This window comes from Crotalus tigris, unplaced genomic scaffold (genome assembly GCF_016545835.1).
Source record: "Crotalus tigris isolate CLP2741 ecotype Arizona unplaced genomic scaffold, ASM1654583v1 scf7180000024117.2648584, whole genome shotgun sequence".
Taxonomy (NCBI): Eukaryota; Metazoa; Chordata; class Lepidosauria; order Squamata; family Viperidae; genus Crotalus; species Crotalus tigris.
The window spans coordinates 1,189,899-1,210,250 of NW_024100394.1; the positions used below are offsets into that span (position 1 = coordinate 1,189,899).

The 20,352-nt window shown below is 38.2% G+C and overlaps 1 protein-coding gene and 1 long non-coding RNA gene across 5 annotated transcripts in view; one reads left to right on the plus strand and one right to left on the minus strand.

The window, feature by feature from the left end:
- Nucleotides 1–20,336, plus strand: part of ARHGEF10 (Rho guanine nucleotide exchange factor 10) — a 103,828-nt gene extending 83,492 nt beyond the window's left edge. For 3 of the 4 annotated variants that reach the window (XM_039322603.1, XM_039322604.1, XM_039322605.1), the window contains 3 exons: nucleotides 1,194–1,368; nucleotides 10,768–10,890; nucleotides 13,440–13,951. In XM_039322603.1, the coding sequence (XP_039178537.1) occupies nucleotides 1,194–1,368; nucleotides 10,768–10,890; nucleotides 13,440–13,951 (810 nt within the window). Of the gene's footprint in view, nucleotides 1–1,193; nucleotides 1,369–10,767; nucleotides 10,891–13,439 lie in introns of all 4 variants that reach the window. The other variant, XM_039322602.1, reaches the window with a different exon arrangement.
- LOC120298644 overlaps nucleotides 9,544–20,352 on the minus strand; it is a 35,436-nt gene continuing 24,627 nt past the window's right edge. Inside the window, exon 2 of the long non-coding RNA XR_005554161.1 lies at nucleotides 9,544–10,908. This is a non-coding gene — a long non-coding RNA (uncharacterized LOC120298644). The remainder of the gene's footprint in view (nucleotides 10,909–20,352) is intronic.

The following is a 20,352-nucleotide window of genomic DNA, read 5'->3' on the forward strand; positions in this document are numbered from 1 at the left end:
TTCATGGATAATATACAGTTACTAACTACCTTCTCCTCTCTTTCCTTATGTTTTTAGCCACGTGCTACGCACCAAATGTTTTAATTATACCTTCCATTGATGCTCATTGTGGTGGCCACTGGTTATTGTTTATGAGACGTATGGGGAACCACATCCAAATCCTACTGCACTTGCTTTGACATGATGTCTAAGTATAAAAACTTCTAGAAAGGAGATTCTGAGTTGAATCAGTGAGGAAAGTTCATTGTATGCCAAGAGAAGATAATGGGAAAGCAACATTTGCCAATTTCTGCCCTCTTAACTTCCTTTTCCAGAAGGCCGGGGTATTCTTTGGAATACTATGAGAAAGAGATATTAAGAGCCATAAGTCTCCATAGTGGAGGGAGGAGGATCATCATTTTAAAAATGGCAGATTCATTGCTTTGATCCACGGGTTCAAGTTGACATATACACATGGTAAATTGGATACGTCTAGTTTAATGAAGAGAAGGACTAGGGGTGACACGATAGCAGTGTTCCAATATATCAGGGGTTGCCACAAAGAAGAGGCAGTCAAGCTATGCTCCAAAGCACTTGAAGGCAGGACAAGAAGCAATGGATGGAAACTAATCAAGCAGAGAAGCAATCTAGAACTAAGGAGAAATTTCCTTACAGTTAGAAAAATTAATCAGTGGAATGACTTGCCTCCAGAAGTTGTGGGCCTTTATCACTGGAGGTTTTAAAGAAGGGATTGGACAACCATTTGTCTGAAATGGTCTAGAGTCTCCTGCTTGAGCAGGAGATTAGATTAGAAGACTCCAAGGTCCCTTCCAACTGTTTTATTCTGTTAAATTGGTGGAGCTTGGATCTCAATTATAATATTATGTTCTGTATGCCATTAGTGAAAATTGTTATCATTTCCTTTCTTTAGCAGGGAACTACTACCGGTTTTATATATGGTTCTGGCTCTGAGGAATAACTGAATGTCTGCATCATTGTTCTTTTTGTATTAAGTACTGCATGATAAGCATTTGGATGTCCTTGTGGCCATCTCTTTTTTTCAATTCAGCCTTGTTAGAAGGCAAGGTAATGTTTAATTCATGGTGCCCTTCACAACAGGTCCACAGTTGTTTGTGTGAAAACAAATAAATATAGGTTATTGGTATAGCTGTTCCTACTGAATGCTTTTTTAATGGACTCTGTCTATTATCCAGTGCCATTTTGAAGCTCATCAAGAGGAAGGGATGGTGATCTCTCATATGGCTGTTGCAGGAGTGGGGATCTGGATTGCCTTCACATCGGGATCTACTCTCCGTCTTTTCCACACTGAAACCCTTAAACATCTCCAGGATGTTAATGTGGCTACTCTTGCTCACAATATGTTATCAGGTACCATTCTTTATCTATTCATTACCAGATTGTTTGTTTGAACAACTCTTGCTTTGTGGGCATGATGTTAAAACTGAAGGTTTAAATCTGAGGTTGTACAGCCTGCTGCCCCACCATTGGCACTTAATTCCAAAACTTATGGAAGTCACCTAATAATCCAGGTTTGCTATCATTCACAAATGTGACTTGTCTTTTACTCATAACATTGATCTGAATGGAAACCTTAAGACAAGCCTTAACGTAATTCTGAAAAACTACTGGATGAAAAATATAGTAAGATAGAAAATCAGAGGGAAAGAGTTTGGCTTAGTCGTTAAGGCATCAGGCTGGAAACTGAGAGACTTTGAGTTCTAATCTGCTCAGTCATTCTTTCTCAGCCCTAAGAAAAAAGCAAGGGCAGATCATCTTTGAAAATCTTTCCAAGAAAACTGCCGGGGTTTCCTCCAGACAGTCTCCAAAGTTAACCTGCATGTTTACAAAGTTTATCCCACCCTCAATCAGGCTTAGGAACACGTGTGACCTAAATGTAAGTTATCTGCTCTCTTTTAGAGAACCTATCTATTGCCAGTTCTTTAAAATTCTATTAGTAATTTTATTAACTGTACATTATCTCCTCTTCCGCTATTTTTAAAAGCCCTTAACTTTGGGGCTACCCAATAAGCACATAAATCAGCCACTTGTTTATGTATTCTCAGGAGAGTATTTTTCAGTCTGTTGTCACCGTGCTAAGAGGATTGAGTATTTTGCTGGTAAACTGCCTGTGTGTGGTTTACAGATAGGTATTCCTGCATGTTTTTTTTAAAATGGCTATTCGGAAAATATCTAATCTTAGCTATTACTGCCACAGAAAGACAAGAAGAGAAATGTAAACTATGTTTTCCTGCTGAAGAACTTGAGATAAACACACACACACCATTACAATTATGCTTCAGCTGCTTCTATTTTATCTGAAATGTACTCCCACCCACAATTCATGTAACAGTTGCAATAGAGTTTTTTGTTCAAAGTAACAAAGATTAAGTTGTAACTTAAATTGATTTGACGTGGAACAAGAAAAAGGGGGATTTGTTTAAATGTTCTTGTGACATAGTAAAAGCTAGAAAAAGTTGAAAACAAAACAGCAAATGCATTGATCCGTAGGTAATAGACTTCTGGAAAGCAGAAAGTAAGGAAGAGAATAAAAGGAGTGTGCTTTTTAACGCATTAACACTCATGACTGTATTGCTATATATTTCACTTGCTCATTTTTTTCTGGTTCAAACTACTTTGGTATGGAGAGGTTTCCTTCTAAAGAGTAGAATGTAGCACACTTATACCCATAAGCATCTGTTTCCAAAATTAAAAAGCAAGTCTACTTTCTGTAACTATACTGAACATGCAGAAAGCAAGCTGTTGCTAGGTAGGCATTGCTAGTTGTAGATACATTCTCTGGACCATTATTTAAAAATCACTAGATTAGAAGAAGGCACAAAAGCTATTGTAAAAAAAACTGCTCAGCATTTAAATGTTATGTCTGAAGACACCCTTCTGTAGTCCCTTCTTATATATGAACAGGCAGGCAAGAAGGTTTAGATTGCATGAATTCTTCATTGCTATAGTTGGCTCCAAAAGTCATGGTAAGTTCTTTTTTACTTCCAAAACATCTGGAACTAGATATGTAATCTCTAGTTAAATCTTAATTTTAGAATTAAGTTTCTTAATTCTGTAATTCTCACCAACTACAGGTAATCCTTGACTTAACAATGGTAATTGGGACTGGAATTTATGTAGTAGTTTTAAAGTGTGAATACAGCAGTGGCAATTCCTGTAGTCCTGCTTGCCGTTGTTAACCAAACCTTATAATCATAAGGCAAGGCGACTTCCCTCCAGCTTCCCACAACCAAGTCAGTGGGGAAGCGGGCAGGAAGTCTCTGGTAGCTTGCAAACAGGCCGGCAGATAGGTACCTGGCTACTGCCAGGTGGGAGGGAGATGTTGCAAGAATTGGGGTAGTGCAGGAGGATGCATGGGGATATGTGAGGGCATTTGAGAGGCACAACAAAGTTTGGGGAGGGTGTGAGGGGATGCACAAGGATGCAAGAGAAGCATAGCAAGGCTTAGGAAGAGTGTAAGACAGACATGTCAAACACAAGGCCCGGGGGCTGGATGTGGCCTGCGAAGCCATCCTGGAAACAGTGAGGGAACGGCCCCCACTGCCCTGGCCCAGACCGGCCGGGAGCCAATATACAGTTTTGTGGTGACCATCTATGCTGAAACGCATTCAGCTCCACAAGGCTGTCTGGAAACAGCGAGGAACCAGCCCCTGTCGTGTCGGCCCTGCCCCCTGCTGGGGAGGTGTTACCCTTTGTGAGGAATGAAGAAATGGACCATGCCTTGGTGCTTGCCCCGGTCCCACCCCCTTCTGCCAGAGACCCTCAGATCTGTCCCACTCCTGCCCAGGCCCCCACAGGCACCCTTGACGCGAACGATGTAGAGCCGGCCATGCCCACCCAGTAGGCCACACCCACTCCATCCACGCCCACCCAGTAGGCTGCACCCACCCTGGCCATACCCACCCAGCCCCCCCGAGGGCAACCGCAATGCTGATGCGGCCCTCAATGAAATTGAGTTTGACACCCCTGGTGTCAAGAGAGATGTGCAAGAGAGATGTGGCAAAGATGTAAGGGAGGTGTAAGGCTTGAGGAAGGTGTGTGAGAGTGCACTAGGGGGCAGAGGGGGCATGACAAGGTTTGGAAGGATATGCAGAATTGCAAGGGAAGTGCAGCAAGGGAGCACATGGAGGGTCAAGAGAGTGTGAGGGTGTGAGAGAGGTGCGGAAAGGCTTGGGGAGGGTATGCAGGGGTACATGAGTGGCCAGCATGACATGAGCCCAGAGAGGCTGAGGGAGGATGTATGGGTAGGGGAGACTTTCCCTATTGACTTGTGACCTTCCAAGCCAGCTACCTCATTGACTTTCTGAGGAAGCCAGCAAGGGAAGGTCACAAGCAGCAATCACATGATCACAGAGTGCTGCAACCGGTTGTAAGTACAAGCCAGTTGCCAAACCTCCAGATTGCGATCATGTGACTGCAGGGGTTCTGGGGTAGTTGGAACTCCAAAGGCCGGTCATAACTACCCTTCATTCAGCACCATCATTCCTAAATGGTCACTAAATGAATGTTTATAAGATGAGGACTACACTATACCATTAAGCTTTGTTTTCATCATTCTAATATTGGTTATACCATAAGGAAAAATTACATTATAGTAGGATCTGCTAAAGGCAGTTTTGATCATTGGTTATGAATGTTTATATGCCTTTAATGCTGACTCTTAGTGGCCACGTAGAGAGATTTTATCCATGACAAGCTGCCTCTAACCTGGTCTTTCAAGACTTCCAATGGTGCATTTATTGTCACTGTAACTGAATCCATCCACCTTGCTACTAGTTACCCTCTTATATTTTAAAAACAAGGAACACATAAATATAATCCAGATTTCATTAATTTACACAGGCACAGCAGGATCATCATCTAAAGATGTGCTAAGAAAAGTCATTCTTAAATGATAACATGCAATTTGAGCACCTTTAAATAAAATACACTTTCAGATCATTCCTGCTCCTAAGATGAAATCAATCTATCTATCTGTTACTTTTTATGGAAAACATGAAAGAAGGGAACATACTGTGCATTCATCTAAAACATACATTTCAGTTTGTAAATCACACCCACAACTTGCTCATCTTGTAAATAATCATATGTCAACTTACTGAAATGATTTCTCATCCCAAAAAAGTTCATAACAGGTGCCAATGTTGGCATGTTTTAAATGCTGTGTGCTCTCTGTGCTTATGTATCTGGAGTGTGAGCCAGTTGTGATGTTTTAACTTTTAATTTTTCAATGGTAAAGTGATTTGATTGATATTTTAATTGGTTATGTGTTGCGTTGAGATGGTCATTCAGAGTTTGTCAATACAGAAGAGTGTAATATACATACACCTGCATGTTCCACAAATAATGATTTCAGGCATCCAAAATATATGACTATAATCTCATGATATGTGGATCCTTATGCAAGAATGCTTTTATCTTGAGAGATTTACCTTGATAATCTGTATGTTTCAGATACATTTCTTTTTAATTTGGAGTGGAGTGCCGACATTGCATAATGGGAATGCAAGGGTTTTTTTTTGGGGGGGGGGGGAGGTCTATCATAACTTCAAAAGGTTACTAAGCGACTGGTTGTAAGTCAAGGACTATCTGTAACCCAGCCCCTTGCCAAGAAAATCTTTAAAGGACAAAGCCACCACCTTAAATTGTTATCCAGAAGTAGACTGGATATTTTAAGCCACTTCAGGTATAACCTGGAAACGTTCTAGCAAGTGGTCCAGCTTGTTCAGCTATATTTATATTTATAGCTGCTGAGGAAAAAAACTTAAAGCTCAATAAATAATTAGAACAATGGGAGCACTTCCGTTTTGTAAACATCCTAAGTCCAGTCCTATGAGAAAGAGATGACTCTGCAATAAACCTAGATTCGTTTCAATAAAAAGATAACTGTTGTGGAGGATTCTCTTCTTCAGACAAAGAAACGGTGTAATTCCCTGGGACAAAGCAATTCACAGCACCTTTGCACTGCTTCAGCCAGTGCTGCAAGACAAGACTCTTCTCAGCCTTTATTCTCTAGTCTAGGACTGGCCAAAGTGCTTTTATGTTGGTACCCATCGGTACATGTTCTGAGGTGCAGAATGCATTGAAACTATCTGGCATGGAAGACTTTAGGCATATACTGAGGGTGTTCCAGGATGCACCGTAGTATTTCCTGCAACATTTGTTAAAGACACAACATACACTTTGCTTTGCTCTTAGACTCAATAGCAACAGCATTTAGACTTACATACTGCTTCATAGTGCTTTACAGCTCTCTCTAAGCAGTTTACAAATATCAGCATATTGGCCCCCAGCAATCTGGGTCCTCATTTTACAGACTTGGGAAGGATGGAAGGCCGAGTCAGCCTTGAGCCAGTCAAGATCGAACTCCTGGTGGTGGCCAGAGTTAGCCTGCAATACTGCCTTCTAAGTACTGAGCCACCAGGCTCAAAGAGGTCATGTATTGTGAAGGAGCAGCTTCAAAAGCCTGCATTACTTGAGCCTTCATCAAACTGAAACACCCCTTTGAAGATTTCCATAGCATTATGCTATGATGTATACTCTGGCCACGACAAGATTATTAGTTTGATGTACCCTCCTCAGATATAGGACGGAAGACAAAAATAATGTCCAGGTTACATACAAATGTTATAACTTGAATTAAACTATCTTGAATTTTATTCTAAATTTCATTTTTTTTCTTTTTTATATGTGAAATTCATAAGAAACAAGATTTGTCCTGAAGAATTCTGCTGAATCTAAAGATGTTTTTAATTTGTCCCACTCATATCATGCTCACCTATGTGATTTTTTAATCTAGTAGTATGACATATATTGCTTGATGGCAAATGGAAAAACATAACGCTTCCTACCACTAAATTTGTCACTAAACTCCTTGAAATAACGATCTTCCTCATTCCAACTACACTAGCATATTTATAATAAATATAGCATAGGGACCTATGAATTTGGAAAGTCTCTGCTCAAATTTGAGCTCTGCCAGTTTATTGGAACATCTTACATAAATCTTGTTTCTGTTTTATGTTATAATGATTGAGAACATAGTGTATTTGTAGTATATAAAGTACTTGAGTTATGTTATTGAAAATGCAGTAGCCAAGATCAGCTTGGAATTCATTTTAAATAGTTGTTCAGTATCATAATTATTATTTTTTCAGAAATGTGAAAAATTCAATTGGACTTTTGGACTAAAGCCATCTTTATATTAACAGACTTATGGGGTCAAAACCATCTTATTATGGTACAGATTTTAAACTATAATGAATGGTCATGACTAGCTCACTATTTATGGCCAATGATTATAGTTTAGAATCTGCTTCTATTTTACTTTTTTGTTGAATTTTACATGATATTAAAAATATTTTAATATTGTACACTATTTGCCTCATTAAAATACTTTGCATTACAGGAGGTGTATGCATACTAAAAAGGTTGTTATACTATTTAAATTTAACCCAATGTAATCCCTGAAATGTTTTATTCCAAATTGTATCTATTTGAGATCAAGGTAGGATTAATTTATCCCAAAAATATTCACTGGAAGTATTGATAAACTGAACTGATTTGCAGCCACTCCTGAGAATTAAAACAATTGGAAAAGCACAAAGCTGTTGCCATTCCACTCTTCTGTACTTAATCTGGAACAGTGCACACAAATAAACCTAATGCATTTGCCATCTTATATTAATTATGTGTTTCAGAAGTTCATGTTCTCAAACAGGTGCTTCCCAACTGTTCCATCACTTTAAAAGCAGGGGATTTCCGTTTGATTGCACTTTGAATTGTTTATTCCAAAGTTGGTCTTCTGCCTTCAAAATGTGAGCATGCAGGATAATTGTTAGCAGTTTTCACATGTGGAAACAATGTTATTTAACTAGCATGAGCCACCAGTTAGACATTTTTGTAGATCCTGGGATAAGGACAGGCCTTGAGTTTTCCTCCCTTCATCCCCTTGATGTTAATGTCACCAAAATAATGCAGATCAGAATTACACAACAGGATATTCAGGTATTTTCAATCATTTTGGAGTGAAAATGCTCTGTGAAGTATTTTTTGTAATAGGCAATGCATTTAAAATGAACACAATATGCGTGCATATCCTCTGTGGAGAGAGAAGATTAAAATCCCTCTCCCCGGTCTCATTGTTCTGCAAATGTGCAAAACAAGAACAAATAGTAGACACTTTTATATTTTACACTGAACTGATGTCTAAAATCTCTCAGATGTGCAGATTTAACAAGAGATTCATTCACCTTTTTTATTTAAATTGTCTAAGCTTGCTTCTTGTCTGATTTTTTTCTTTCCTTCTTCCATTTTTCTTGCTTGTTTACTTTTTATACATGTTTTTTTGAAATTAAATAAAAATGATTACCGTATATTCCGGCATATAAGACGACTTTTGAGAGTGTCGAAACAGCCTCCAAACTCAGGGGTCATCTTATATGCTGGAAATAAAGTAGTTTCTGGCATATAAGATGACTTTCTAGGCATGCGACTCGGCATCGATCATCTTATACGCCGGAAATAACGTAGTTTCCAGCATATAAGATGACTTTCTAGGCATGCGACTTGGCGTCAATCGTCTTGCGACTCGGCGTCGTCTTGCGACCCGACGTTAAACTAGGGGGTCGTCTTATATGCCGGGTCGCCCTATACGCCGGAATATATGGTAAATCATCTAAACATTGAAATTAAGGACCACAGTATAGTGATTCACACCATATACGGTAACCATTATGAAGACATTTTTGTAGATCATGTTTGATTATTGTTCTTTTCTTAATATCACTGGTTGTCTGGAAATTGAATATACTTGGTTTCAGTGGTGGGATTCAAATATGTGAACAAACGGTTCTCTGTGTGGATGCCACTTCCGGAAGTCCATTCTGGGCCTGGGCAACAAAAAATTAGCTACCGGTTCTGCCAAACTGGTGCGAACTGGCTGAATCCCACCACTGCCTGATTTATACATAAATTGGGAACACACTGATTTCAAAGTACAGTTTTGAGGGTCTTGAATTTATATTTACATGCCTCTTTAGTTTATATTTTCTTGCAAATAAAACAGTAGGTCTGCTCAGTTTTCTGCCTAAGGGATTTTTTCCATGGATAAAAATAGGGTGGGATTTTTGAGTTACATACTGGAGCTGGGATCATTTGGTGCTATTTATTTACCTTCTGGCATCATTCATGTTTCATTCAAGGCCCCTCTGCCCAGTTCTGATGGAACACTCTGGAATTCCACTTCCCAAACAAGCGACTTTCCTTTTTATGAATATTTGATAGTTAATTTCAGCATCAGTCCTTAGGGTCATCAGTGATTTCCTTTAAGCACAGAATGATATGTCTAGTTCATACTTCATGTCATGAATTAGTTTTCTCCAGCCCTGAGCAACCTAAATATGTCAGATCAGCCGTTTCCAGAATTTCCAGATTGCTGCCCAAATTTTTAAGAGTAAAACCAAACCCTTTAATTCCACAAAATTACCTCAAAGAGGTTCAATTTGTAAGTAAAGGAGAAACAAGAAAAAAAAAATAGTTTATTTTATGTGGCTCCAATGCTTTTTAAGAATCTTTGAAGAAAGTTTAAAAATAATTTGATTTGTTTAAAAGCACAAGTCTTTTTATCCATACAGTTTTGTTGTACAATGTGAGATTTTTATTCATTCCTCCTTGGAACTGGGATAGCCATTGTCTTAAAACTGCCTTTTTGTGAATTTTCTAAAAGATAACTCAGTGGTCTTTCAGTTAACAGAGTTAACATATGTTTAAAATAATATTAGATTATCAGGATTCTGAAATTCAGGTATAAGTTAAAGTAGACATTTTGGATGCACTGGACAAAATTTGGTTGTACCCTGTATTATTTTTGTACATGAATAAAATGCCATTTTGAATATGGGTAAATATATAAAATATCCATGCACAAAAAGCCATTTGGATTTAATGGCCATTCTGTTTTAATGGATATCTTTTGCTCCATTAATCTGCTAAATTTCTGGATTACCTCTAGACATAACCTTTAGATATAAATCTCATCTTATGTATCAGTTCAGAAATGATTCTGGTGGAATGCAGTACCACCATGTAAATGAATACAGGATTGCTAGTTAACCATTTATAAATGGATTATATAATCTGCTAGATATTTGTGTATAGTTCCCTAAATTAATAATTTCACCAGTAAGTTAAATTGAAGGCACTTACCTACATGTCAACTTGGGATAATTTTAAAAATGTGGTGGAATCATGCTATGATTCATATGTTAGCTAATATATACTGAACATTAGCATACTCGATTCATTACACTGTGCCAATGTACTCTTCACTATTTTGTGTTGATACTAAGTATTTTTTTAAAAAAGTCCAAGTAGAAGAGTGGGGGGTTGACCCTCAACAGCAGGCCTGCACAATTTGTAAAGGGAAAAGGATTGCAAGATAAATTGAAAATAACTGCAAAGGAATAGCTGGCAGTGGCAACAGTGTCTGACAGCAGTGAATTCATGGGTGTTTCAAAAACACAGGAGAACTGCAGATAGAAACTGAAATAAATGAATAGGTTATTGCTTGGCTACATGACCCTTGTCTTATATGATTTATTATATGCTTAGAAAACTGATAAAATCACAATAACATTTTTAAATATGTAAGAGAACATGATTTCATTAAATAATGCCTGTACAGTGCAACCGTAAACAGCAAAAAAAAACCTGGTTTGGGAGTAATGTAATATTCTCTGCATCTTGCAGGACAGCAGCGTGTTTCAGTGACTAGCCTCTTAGTATGCCATGGTCTACTACTGGTTGGAACGAATGTTGGGATTATAGTAGCACTCCCAGTTCCTCGCTTGCAGGGAATCCCCAAAGTAACTGGTGAGTATAATATTCACACTGTAAGTAAAAAGAAAACTGTTATCAGTACAAAAAATTGTAGTGATTCATCAAAGGTGCCGCTTTCAAATAAAGCAGAGGTCCCCAACCTTTTGGGCACCAGGACCAGTTCTGTGCAGAAAGGTTTTTCCACAGACCAGAGAGTGCATGGTTTTGTATGCTGCCTGCATCCCACGGATGGGGCTTTGCTTATTTGTGTGGACCAGTTGCTGGCATGCCACGGACTGGGGGTTGGGGACCCCTGAGGTAAAGGAAGGCTCATATCAAAAATGTTGGCAAAAGAAATTTTGCTGTAATCTTAGCATCTTGTTTCTCCCTCCCCCCCCTTTTTTTTAACTTAAAGGACATTTGCAAACTTTAACTCTTACCTTTCTTTTTTTATTCTCTTGTTAAAAGACTAAGCCACTGAAGGTTCACCACAGCTATGTAGCAAACATGGTCTATTGACGGGCAGCTCTGTATTGGCATTCTTCTGCCCACCCAAAGCTATTACACCTAAGGCAAAAATCTCTTTAGTATGGGAGATGAATGTATGCACAACTAATTTAATGTTCTTTTATAAAAAGGCCAAGGAGTGTTTAAACGCCTGTGATAAAATTAAAACACATTGTCAATCTATTAGTCATGATACATAGAGGGCATTCGGTAACCAGGAATACTCACTCTCCTGAGGATTCTTTAAAAATTTGCATACGCCTTATAAAACAAATGCATTGCTATGGTGTTACCTTGCTTCCCCCAAAACAGTTTGTATTTGATAAATATATCATTATACTGATCAGTTGTTTTCAACACTCCATAGGTGAACAGATAAAGATATTGTTTGCCAAATGTCTTATAGAACAGGGGTCCCCAACCCCTGGTCCATGGACCAGTACCAGTCCGTGGCATGCCAGCAACCGGTCTGCACAAACAAGCAAAGCCCCATCCATGGGATGCAGGCAGCACACGAAACCACGCACCCTCCAGTCCGTGGAAAAACCTCTCTCCACGGAACCGGTCCCTGGTGCCCAAAAGGTTGGGGACCTCTGTTATAGAACACATTTCAGATATCATAGCAATTAATACTATGAATCATGACAGAAATGTTCCAACAGTTGGGATCCCAAGTTTTCCATGCTTTAATCTGACATGGTTAGTAAAAAGTGAGACCTACTCTCTTTCACTGTTGCTAGTATTAACATGATTATGTGTTGTAAGTGTAGAATAAGTTTTATTGAAAACAAGGTCTTCAGCAATGGATGGTGGAAAAAGCAAAATTAAGATAAAACCAGTCAGCTGATTCCCTGGCTCCTGCTGCTTTAAAAACAAGAGAACAAAGCATGAACTGAATGCCAATTTCACCTTTGCCTCATTGAAAAACAGATGGTAACTTCCAGAGTTTGTATTGGAAAACATTTCCATTGGATTATATGACACATAACACTAAGCTGTGGATTTTATAATTAAATATTATAAACCATGTTCATAAGCTTTACATTCTGCATTTTCATTGTTTTTAAAGTGGGAAAAAAGAATTTGATTACAATTTTAAGAATCTTAACCAATTAAAAACATGCTCAATTAAATATAATGATAAAAATTAATAATTCAGTTCAGCATACCAAAATATGATTTATGTTATAACACCCTTAAAATGTGTAAAACAAGTGAGCACCATCCCAAAATAAATGTTTCAGTATCAAGAACGTCTTCTCCTTGTAGTAGATACAGCAACACTTTAAGCTGATGAGCCAGTACATAATCCGATGTAGGTTCTGACTTACCTCTGTCTGAAGACACTCTTGCAAAACACCAGACTTAAGCACCCCTGGCTCTGTCCTTCTATAGTAGGAGGAATAAATTTCAAATAATATATTGCTAAGCAAACCACAAAAAGAATTGAAGACTTGAGCTTGACTTATTCATGACTGATTAGTGTTTATTTTATAGCACAGTTCCTTATTTAGGTATTGAGAAAAAAAAAACCAGGAACTTGTTAAAGTTCTCATTTTCTTCTTCCTGGTGGGGTAGGTGATGGGCATCTTCATGTTAACTCACAACACTGAATTAAGGCACAATGTTCATTTCCTATTGAACACCTACGTGTTAAATCTGTTTGCATGCATAAATCCTGAGCAAGAATCAGGAAGAAAGGGTCAGAATGTGATGTAATGTGAGTTATTGATCTATTTATGTAATAGGGTGAGGTCATAGAAATAAATCCTTGTAGAATTAGGTACTGTTTTTCAATTGCAAGGTTCTTCTGCCGCTCTAATACTGCTTGCTTTGCAAATAGAAATGCACACAGAAGGCTAGAGCTTCAGCTATTATCATGAGCCAGTTTTTCTGCTTGTTGAGATTTTTTTCACGTGGAAAATTCTGTTTCACAACTGAAGTCTGAAGTGAATGTTGACCTAGCAACATACAAAAGGCATATTACAAGTTAGCCAATTTTTATTCAGTGCTTTGTAGAACCAGCGGCTGGTGAAAAGAATTAAGCTGCATGAAAATGGTTGTGTCTGAGAGTGTCCTTTTTCATTTGACTGCAGGAAGAGGCATGGTATCTTATCATGCCCATAATGGCCCTATCAAGTTCCTTGTAACGGCCTCTGTGACAAATAAGCAGAACAAAAAGAGGTCCAAGTCCAGGCTGAATTGTCCTCATTCAGGCCTGAAAGAGGATGACCAAAAGGGTGTTGGACCTGAAAGGCCTATTTCTTCTCTGAGCAACCCCACTGACAATGCCATTTGGTTGGGGGGCTCAGTCGGATCCATTGCTCAGAAAAGTGACTTGTCTTCCTCATCTGGGTCACTCACGTTGTCTCACGGATCCAACACAACTGAACCTCGGCCGGAAGAGAGTGCTGTCTATGAGCTTTTGAAAGAAGTCTCCCCTGACCAGAGTAAAAGACATAGATCCAGAGAGGGGAAGGTGATATCCATCATGGTCATCTCTGGAGGACAAGGACACAGAAGGGTGAATAAGAAATGCAAGCAGCAGCGGCCAGACGAACTGGTGTCTTCAATAATGGTTTGGCAGATTCCACTGTTAAAGATCTGACAACAGGACACAATGCGATTTGTACAATGGCATTTGCTTTGATATTAACACCATCATGATGAATTTATGTTGTTTATCTCAAAGCAAATTAAATATCAATGTTTGCAAAGGTTATAAGATTTCTTTGTCCTGAGTTTACGTGGGTTACCTTGTTACAACAAGTATCTTAGACATATTCTAAGAAGCCCATTTCAGAGCCACATCTAAACATATTTTTGAGTTTTCAAAACTTTTGAGTTGAAAAAAAGCATGATTCATTTCAAACATTTTTTTCTCATTTTGCTACTATTTATATTCAAATATTGTGGCCTGAAAATATTCAGTGAAGAAAAAGGATCAAATAATATTTCTCTGATGAGCCTTGCTTAAATAATTATTTCTTGCAAGGCAATATCATGCACATGTGTTTCATTTCCACATACATTTTTTTTAAATAATCATTATTCCAAGATAGTCTACTAGCTTAATTCCAGAGACTATAAATAAATCTGTAATATACCTTCTCAAGTGTCAGACACAATAAAAGTTTTTTTTTTTGTTATATTCTACAGATTTATACTTGGGAGGAAAAGGGGTATGGCTAACTTTTAATTATTAATACTTAAAAATGAATGTTGTAAAAAGAAATGTTAAACATTTGGAATGAAATATGTTTCACTTACTAACTGGTGTATTTTTTTTTAAGCTTTTGGTTATTCCCAGTCAGTAGAAGGGAAAATAAAACCACTGTGAAATTTAGTAGATTCAGGCAGTTGCTTGTGTTTTGGTGCTCCATTTAATTATAGTACATTCTGTCGCTGGCCATAGAATGTGCCCCATTTATCTATATGGCTGCTTATATATTTTGATTAGCATCAGATAATAGAGAGGAAATCAAATATAAACATAAAATAAAGAGACCCTAACATTAAAGTATATTGTTTTCATAAGATTATTATGATTGGCTAGCCAGCCAGCCAGATGGATAGTCTGGATTTGGCATTTTAATCCACTTTTTCAGTCTTTCAAAGGATCTGGGATAGGCTGGTATTGTTGTTTGACAGTGTTAAAGGTATCATCCACAGGATGAAGCTGTTCCACAAGTAAAGTTGCCTGTTGCAATTGATGGTAGTAATTTTGTCAATGCTGATGGTGTTCAAGTGGAGTTCCAGATATTTTAGAATTGCACCCAGGGCACCTATTACTGTTGGTACTGTCTTTGCTTTCTTTTGCTGTGGTTGTTCTATTTCTACTTGCAGATCTTTGTATGTTGTGATTTTCTCAAGTTCTTCTTCTATTCCGCTGTCTCCAGTACTGCAACATCAAGTATTCAGACTTTTTTGTTTTTCTTACCAACATTTGATATGTTTGAGGGGTTATCTAGCAGGTGCCTATCTGTTTGAATTCTAAAGTCTCAGACCACCATAGCTTCTTCATTTTTCTATTACTTTGTATGTGTTGTGGTCCCACCAGTTTTTACTTGCAATGGTATTTTTTTATAGATCTTCCAATACACCATTGGAACATCTACTTCATTGCCAGTCTGTGCAGTGTTCTTGCATCAGCTAATTAGATGGTCCACTGTTTCTTCAGCTCCTTTGCTGGGACCGCATTTGCTGTCTGTTGCTGTCTTGTCAATTCTGGGTTTATATACATTTGTTCTTTAAGCTTGGCCTTGTGCAGGCAGAATTAGCTCCCCAGTCTTTTTCTGCAACTTTCCTGCTCTTAGCCATTGCCAGGTCTTGTTGTTAACCTGCTTGACCTGCTATATCTTTAAATGTACTGGCTGTGTAATACTTTGCCTTGCCATGTCTCTGTTCTACGTTTCATTTGGTCTTTTTTGTAGGCAGTTTGCTCTTGCCGGTATTCAGTAAGCTTTATGGTGTACTAGCTTCATTGCATCTTCTTCATAGTTCTTCAGATAGTCTTCCAGTGCCCTTTTTTTCTTCTTCAACTATCTGGTGTACTTGCAACATTCCACGTCCTTGTTTTCCTTGGTAAGTAAAGTAAGAATGAAAGGAATGATTTATTGTTATTATTTTTCTAATCATCCTACCCAGGGCTTTTAGTTCTGCTTGAGTCTAGTCCACTGTTCCAGCTCTGTATCTAATGACTTGTGAAGCTGTTAATTGCCTTGTTGATATTTCCGTTACTGGGTCTGGACTTTAAGATCTTCTTCACTGCCATGATAGATTCACTTCTAACTTTCTTCTTGACTTCACTGTTCTTGTTGCCAGCTTGATGGATGCCCAGGAATTTATACTAAGCTTCTTCGTCTAGACCAGTGGTTCTCAACCTGTGGGTTGGGACCCCATTTGGGGTCGAACGACCATTTCACGGGGGTCGCCAAACAAGGCTGTCCGCCATTTTTTCCCCCTTTTCTTTGGCCATGCTCCTGGCACCCGGTGATGTATAAGTGGTTGGGGGTCACCACAACATGGGGAACTGTATTATGGGGTCGCGGCATTAGAAAGGTTGAGAACCACTGGTCTAGACTCTTGATGTTATTTCCATTCACATTTCACTATTCTTCCTCATTTGATAGTGAGGGTGGCACATTTGTCTAGTCCAAACTCCATTGCAATATCTTGACTATATATTGGGACAATGTTGAGCAGCAATTCTATTTCAGATGGTGCTTTTCCATACAGCTTCCTAATATCCATGCAAAGGACGTGGGGTAGGTTGGCAGATTTCTTTGATGTTTGTTAGCCATGGCCTGACTTGTTCAGTATTGTTAACAGAGGAGTTAATGTAGCAACAAACTCTATTGGTGACAGTCAGTCTCCTTGAAAAATCCCTTTCTTGGTATTAACCTCTCCTAGTATTTCAACATTGACCAGTAACTGTGTCTTCCATTGTGCCATGATCTTTGCTTAAAGCTTCTACTGATTCCTGTTATTTTTAGACATTTGATTATCCAATAATGTAGCAGAGAGTCAAATGGCTTATTATAATAAGTCCAAGCTATGTTCAACTTGGCTTTCCTTCTCTTGTAGTTTTCCAGAATCATCAATTATTAGTTAATCTTCGTTCCTTTTCTGTTTGAGTGGTTTGCTCAGATGGAAAGAGCTTGTTTTCAGCTAGATGCTATTGGGCTGCATCAGCTATCACATCAGTGAGCAAGTCATTGGTAAGAAGGTAATTGGCCTGTAGATAACCCGGTACGGCCCCTTTTGCTGGATCTTTCATTATGAGGTAGATTTTGCCATATGTTAACCACTCTTCAATTTCACCTCTTTGCAGTATGTTGTTAAACTGCTTGGCAATGAGTAGATGTAGACCAGTCAGATATTTTAACCAAAAACCATGCAGTTCATCTTCACTTGGTGCTGCTGACCAATTCCTGATTTTCTTTGCCCTTTTCTCCACCATTTCTGCTGTTATTACAAGTCCTGTTTTATTCTTATCCACCTCCTTTAGCCAAGCTGCATTCTTTTATTTCTTTGGGTTGTCCCATAACTATGCCCAGTACTGCACTGTTTCTTCTTTGCCGGATGTGGCTGGTTCACTGCAGTTTCTCCATTAATGGATTGGTGGAAACATTTCTGATTTGACTGAAATTGAAGATTCTGCTTGTAGTGTGCAATTTGAGCTTTGTATCTGCTGATTTTCTCGGCTGTGAGTGTTATTTGTTGATATTTCTTGATCAGGTGTTATTTGGTCCTCTTGTTCTTTAGCTTCTTGTCTTTCATCTGTTCCAGCTTGCTTGCATCTGATCTTAACATGCTGTTCTTATTTTATAACCTGATCTTCTATTTTGGTGGTGTACTGTTTGGGTTTTTTTCTTGTTTGTTGATTTTGCATCCAACATTTTCAGTTATATCTGCAGCCATGCTGTAAATTAATTGGTTTGTTTGCCCAGGATGCTTGAACCTCTGGCATAACTCTCATCCTCTTTGGAGCATGCAAGCCCCACAGCCCCATCAAGTGAAACGTTAGAAGTTCACTGCTCTCCAGATACATCATTGACTGTTACCAATGCATTTTATTTATACAGACTTTAATCTGAAGTCAACAAATGTGCATTTGTCATGTGAATATTGGCAAAAACACCCAGCCCTACATCTATAGAAAGAAAATGCCATGGCCATTTCCAAGCAGTAAGGAAGAGAATTTGTATAATTAAAGCAAGTCAACACATTTCCTTTTATGAAAATGAAAAACTAGATACTTACTTGGGATGCATACACAGGTGCTATCACTCCTGTGAAAAACTAATTGCTCGTGACCAACAGTTACAACTTCAGGAGCCATTGTAATGACTCTGGATAATGGCAATTGAGCATTGGCAATCATTTTACAATTTATAGAATTATGTGATGTCTTAAAACCTGGGTGTATCTGAGCCTTGCCAGAGTTTAGCTGCAGGATGAGATTTATCTCAAGCTCACAAGCTTACCCAGTTGGGTTTCTTGGGGTTTGTATATGTAATAGTGGTATATTCTGGTAGGATGGGATGGGAGATGAGAATTTAAACTAAACGAGCTTTGCTGTACCAAGAGCAGTATGTTGGATCACAGAGTCCTAATTTCATCTTTTTCCTTCTTGAAGGAAGGGAAATTCTAGTAGGAAACTTATATTACAAAGCTGTGTTATGGCCATTTCTTTCAAGTATTGTAGACTGAATCCATTGTAGTTGAGGTAGAGCCAAATAGATCAATGAATATTGATTATGTTACGTGTGACTAAATTTGGTAATAGTTATACAATAATGAAGACATAAATATGTTTGTGTGAGAGGGGAAGGGACTTCCTCTTTTCATGAGGATGGAAAAAGAGTAAGCAGAAAATGGAGTGGCATCTACCAGCAAGTTATTGGTTTGCAATAAATTAGAACACACTTTTAATATGAGCAATAGATTTTTCTCTCAATTAGACCATTGAAAGCCTTACTATCTAGTTAATCAAGTATAGATTCATATTTGTGGAATCACAAATTTACAGCTTAGTAGGTATCATGGATAATCACTTCTGTCTTTGAGTTGCTCTTTTATATATGGTTCCAACAGATACTGGTCTTCGTAGTCAAACACTCACTAGATATCATAAGTGTGTGTCCTTGTATAAGGACCCGCCTCAATCAGTTCTCCCAAGAAAGCATAACTCTTGAAATGGCATCATTTCAAAAGGAACTTTAATTGGGAGATGTTGGCAGCATGAATAGAAGGCAGGATCTGAGGGTTTCCCGTGCAAATCAAGTAATTAAAAGTGTCCATAGTAACCCCACCCAAACTGTCCATCCGGACAGTTCAAACAGGCCAATCTGCCTGCCGGCGTGAAAACGCTGTGGAAACAGAGTGATAAGGTGCTGTTTCCAAGGCTGTTAGAGGTCTGCACCGTCTCTTCCACACTCGGAGATAAGGCGGATGGCCAGAGGTACATTCCATTCCCACCCTGTTAGAGACACATCAAAGAGAATAAAGCAAGAGACAGAGCAAAGCAAATACACATTAGCACCTTCCATGCACACAGAACATAGAGTTCTGATACCTTGGCTGGATGTGAGACCTTGTCATATATATTTTAGGTCAGCAGTATTGAAATATTTGAATTTCTGGCTCCTTAGTGCAGACTTGGTATTCCCAGAATTCATTTCTAGATGAGAATTTTCCATAATAAAGATACAACTATCAGTTCTTTAAGCCATAATTTTATGGCTTAAAGCGTTGCAAATGCATTATCAAGTTCTTCCAAATGAGTCTTTCATTGCAGAAATGAGCAGAGGACAATAAAAAGAACTGATAATGTCTACATAAGTTGGAAAAATATTTTTAACTTTTAGCACTTAACCATCCCAGTTTACATTCCTCAAAACACTTGTTATTTAGTTTTTTTGTTCAATAGTGTTTTTTTTTGCCATTGGTTGATAAAATATGAAACTAGTTCCCTAATTTCAAGATTTCTTTGAACTAACCTGTCTTGGATAATATTTCCGACACTCAGATTCAACTTGCTTTGGAAACTGAAGAGTCTTTGAGGAAGAGTTTGTGATAGAGCTTTTTAAGGAAAATTCCATAAACTCTCTAGATCCTGGTTATTGGGGGCTGCTGAGGAAGTTTCCTACAAGTAATCCCACAAGATTATAAAATATATGTGCTATATTACAGAACTTTTTAAAACTCCAATAAAATTGTATATATGTATAGATTAAAATGCTAACCTGTAACCAAAGTACTGCTTTAATGTTGGATACAAGCCACATTTATAATGCACATAGAAATATATATGTTGCTAGGCAGATTTTGCGTCTGATCGCATGTGAGAATAGAGACATCTGGGAGGAAGATAGCCACTACGTTTCATCAAATGTTTTCTATATCTAACAGTACATTTGTTATAACCTGAGCCATACAAATATGTATTTATGTCTAAAATAAACTCAATAAACTGTGAATAAACAAGACCTCAGAACTGTATTA